Source organism: Gastrolobium bilobum, unplaced genomic scaffold, assembly GCF_033153095.1.
Source record: "Gastrolobium bilobum isolate Gb01-03AN ecotype WA unplaced genomic scaffold, APGP_CSIRO_Gbil_v1 utg11457, whole genome shotgun sequence".
Classification (NCBI taxonomy): Eukaryota; Viridiplantae; Streptophyta; class Magnoliopsida; order Fabales; family Fabaceae; genus Gastrolobium; species Gastrolobium bilobum.
In genome coordinates this window covers 107,163-110,322 of record NW_026895651.1, presented here as the reverse complement: position 1 = coordinate 110,322, position 3,160 = coordinate 107,163, and the positions used below count along the sequence as shown (strand labels likewise).

The window sequence follows — 3,160 nt, the reverse complement described above, 5'->3', positions numbered from 1 at the left end:
AAATAAAGGGAATAGTACAGAGTTTTATACTTTTATTTATATTATGAACCATAATCCATAAACAAGAAGGAATATAAAGAGAAGAGGATACACTTAACAAAAAGAAGATTGATTTACCCTAAAACAACCTTCTATCAACTCAATCCTTACTAAAATACCCACCCCCCTTTTGCACAGCACATCCTTTACAACTGGTTCACCATTTTCAACCCACAGTTGTCACAATCACCAAAGATGGACCAAGCTTTATTTCAAAAGTAGATGGGGAATAACAAATTTAAAGGTTACAGAGTTTGCTTGTATGGTTTATCTTACCTTGAATGGAATGGGTATCAAGTACAGGTTATATTTTCTTCTAACAGTCACTCCAAATTGCTCAGTCATATCCAAGTCCTCACTATTCATTCTATTGGGAATCTTCCAATCAAAGTGATACAACAACAATGCAAGGGTCAACTCAACATTTATTAATCCAAGTGTGCTACCTGGGCATATTCTTCTACCAGCTCCAAAAGGAATGTACTCAAAATTACTTCCTTTATAATCCACAGAGCTATTGATGAATCTCTCTGGATAAAACCTCTCCGGTTCAGTCCAGCACTTTGGATCTCTTCCAATTGCCCAAGCATTGACAACGACCTTACTTTTGGCTGGTATATGATACCCATGAATTTCACATGCTTGCCCACATTCTCTTGGAAGTAAAAGAGGAACTGGAGAGTGTAACCTCAAGGTCTCTTTGACAACAGATTTCAAATATTTGAGTTCATTGATGCAAATTTCATCAATCATTCCTTTCATATTGAATACTTCTCTCACTTCATGTTGTACTTTCTTCATTACTCTTGGATTCTTGACCATCTCTGCCATTGCCCAATCTATGGTAGTTGCTGCTGTCTCACCTCCAGCGACAAAGATATCCTGAATTATTAGTGAGGTTAAGCTAAGCAAGGATAACCAAAGAGACACTAATAGTAATATAATCCAAAGAACATTGAACTTAAGCTTTTAGGATAGTTGCTTGCTTCAGATGGCAGTAGAGCCTCCGTGACCAAATGATCCAGAGTTTGATGCTTGCCGCTTCATATTCTTCATATTTTCTTTTGAATAAACATTATGGAATTTCGTAGCACAAGTAAGTGAGTTTATATATTGTCTACTCTTTAAGCTCAGTAAACTCTTGTACGAGGATATGTTTAAAATATAATATAAAAACCATTAATCTACCATCAGTTAGCAACTTAAGAATTTGGAATAATTGGTTGCTGACATGGCAAATATTGTGCTCAAGTGGTAAATATTCATCTAAGTTCGACAACAAAGGTGCAAGATTATCTTCATAAAAGAATTTGTGAGGCGTTGATATCCTTACCAGAGTTATAGCCTTAATATTGTTATTAGTTAAGCAAATATCCTGGTTGCTTCCGTTACCATCCTGAAATTTTAAGAGAACATCTATCAGATCTTCCTCTGCTTCATCTCTGCCTTCTTTGGGTTTTGACTTCTCTTCTTTATGTTCAGTAATGATGTTTTCCATTATTTGATCAACTTTCCGATGCAACCTCTCAAGCTTAGGCCTCAAACCAGTAATTTGTTGAAGCCATTTAGCAGAAGGAAACAAATCTCCTATGTCAAAACCTCCTGCAACTGTTATTGCTTCTTTTGCCGCAGATATGAATTCTTCTTGGTCTTTGCATTTCTTGCCAAAAGCAGCCCTTGAATTGATAGTATATATTGAGGAAGTTACTGCTTGTGTAAGGTTGATGGGTGATCCTTTTTGTGAATCAATCCTTTTGACGAGATTGGTTAACTCTTCTTCTCTTATTGGCTGGAATGAACTGACACGCTTTTGGGTGAAAAGCTCCATTGTGCATATTTTTCTTAAATGTCTCCAATAATTTCCATAAGGTGAAAAACCAATATTTGTGGATTCATAAGACAATATTTCCGTAGCTAGAATATGAGGCCTTGAAGCAAAGATGACATCATGGGTTTTCATTACCTCCCTAGCATACTCTGGTGAGGAAACAACGATTGTGAAGATCTCTCCAAGTTGTAAATGCATCAAGGGTCCATAAATTTTGGCCAAATTTTTTAATTTTCGATGTGGTGTAGATGTAACAAGATGGGGTATATTTCCTATAATCGGTAGCTTCCATGGCCCTGGGGGTATTTTTGGAGTTGAGTCAGTTTTCTTGAGACTCCTCCCAATTTTTAGTGCCACAAACAAGAAGAGGATAAAGGGGATAATGGCTATTAAGTGAAGAATTTGATTATCCATGGAGATAAAGATTATTGATGGTGGATAGGGAGGGAGAAACGAATAAAAAGACTTGGGATTTTGGTTGCTGTTTATTGCTAGATATTTTGGTAGTTTTCTGTTGCTGCAACTTGTAGTACATGTGTTCATTATATAGTATTTTTTTTTATAGTACGCACAAGGATGCCTATCACTTTCCGAGTTTCTAACTTTTCATTGCTTTATTTGTTTTTTCTTGCTTTGACCGGCTTCCTTTGAGAATTTTGTAGTCCTTGATTGCTCTCGGCTTTTGCATTTTCTGTTGAGGATAATTTTTATGGATTATTTTCTGATACACACGTTTTGTAGGCTGTTTTTGTCGTTTCTTGTTTGGAATCTCATAGAACTGTCTAGGTTTATGCTTTTTCACATATTTGGCACTTGGCAGTACTGTTACTAACTTACTATTTATTTTTATTTTTTTTTCTACCTCACATGATGAAAGCTGGCTTGGTATTTAGTTTATGACTAATTGCTTCCTTGGATCAAGGAAGTCCGTGTTAGTAAGGGGGAAAACTTTGAAGGGTTTAGGTATGATTTTTAAAAAATTTAGGTGATTAACTTCACTGAAAATTAACAATAATAAAAAAAATTGTTCTGCTTAATAAGAGGTCTTGCTTGGGAGAGTTACCCTAATACAATCAAATTAAACCAGTTTGAATAAAAATAAATGACCCAGAGAATTATGTATATTAAAAGTATAAGAATTTCACAGCTAAAGTCCTTCTTATGAGCTTAGAAAATGTGAGAAAATGAGGTGGAAGCAGGGTTATAATTATTATTTTCCACTTTTTTTTTTAATGTTAATTTACTTAAGTGTGAGTAATAAAAAGTCCTACATCAGGAAGGAATCGGCTAAAC

At 35.2% G+C, this 3,160-nt stretch overlaps 1 protein-coding gene across 1 annotated transcript; it reads right to left on the bottom strand.

Annotated features, from left to right (window-relative positions):
- Window positions 1–205: 205 nt before the first annotated feature.
- LOC133286796 (cytochrome P450 71D11-like) lies at window positions 206–2,290 on the bottom strand. Its single transcript, XM_061484250.1, has 3 exons — window positions 1,373–2,290; window positions 316–921; window positions 206–244 (listed from the first exon to the last, which is right to left on the bottom strand). Exons 1-3 carry the CDS (start codon window positions 2,279–2,281, stop codon window positions 206–208), a joined length of 1,554 nt encoding a protein of 517 aa, XP_061340234.1. The 5' UTR covers window positions 2,282–2,290.
- Between the last annotated feature and the right edge of the window lie 870 nt (window positions 2,291–3,160).

Coding starts and splice junctions, on each gene's coding strand:
- LOC133286796 (XM_061484250.1), bottom strand. CDS start 2,281: ATGGATAATCAAATTCTTCACTTAATAGCCATTATCCCCTTTATCCTC. Junction 922..1,372: donor ATATTAAGGCTATAACTCTG/GTAAGGATATCA, acceptor CTAATAATTCAG/GATATCTTTGTCGCTGGAGG. Junction 245..315: donor TGATACCCATTCCATTCAAG/GTAAGATAAACC, acceptor TTTGAAATAAAG/CTTGGTCCATCTTTGGTGAT.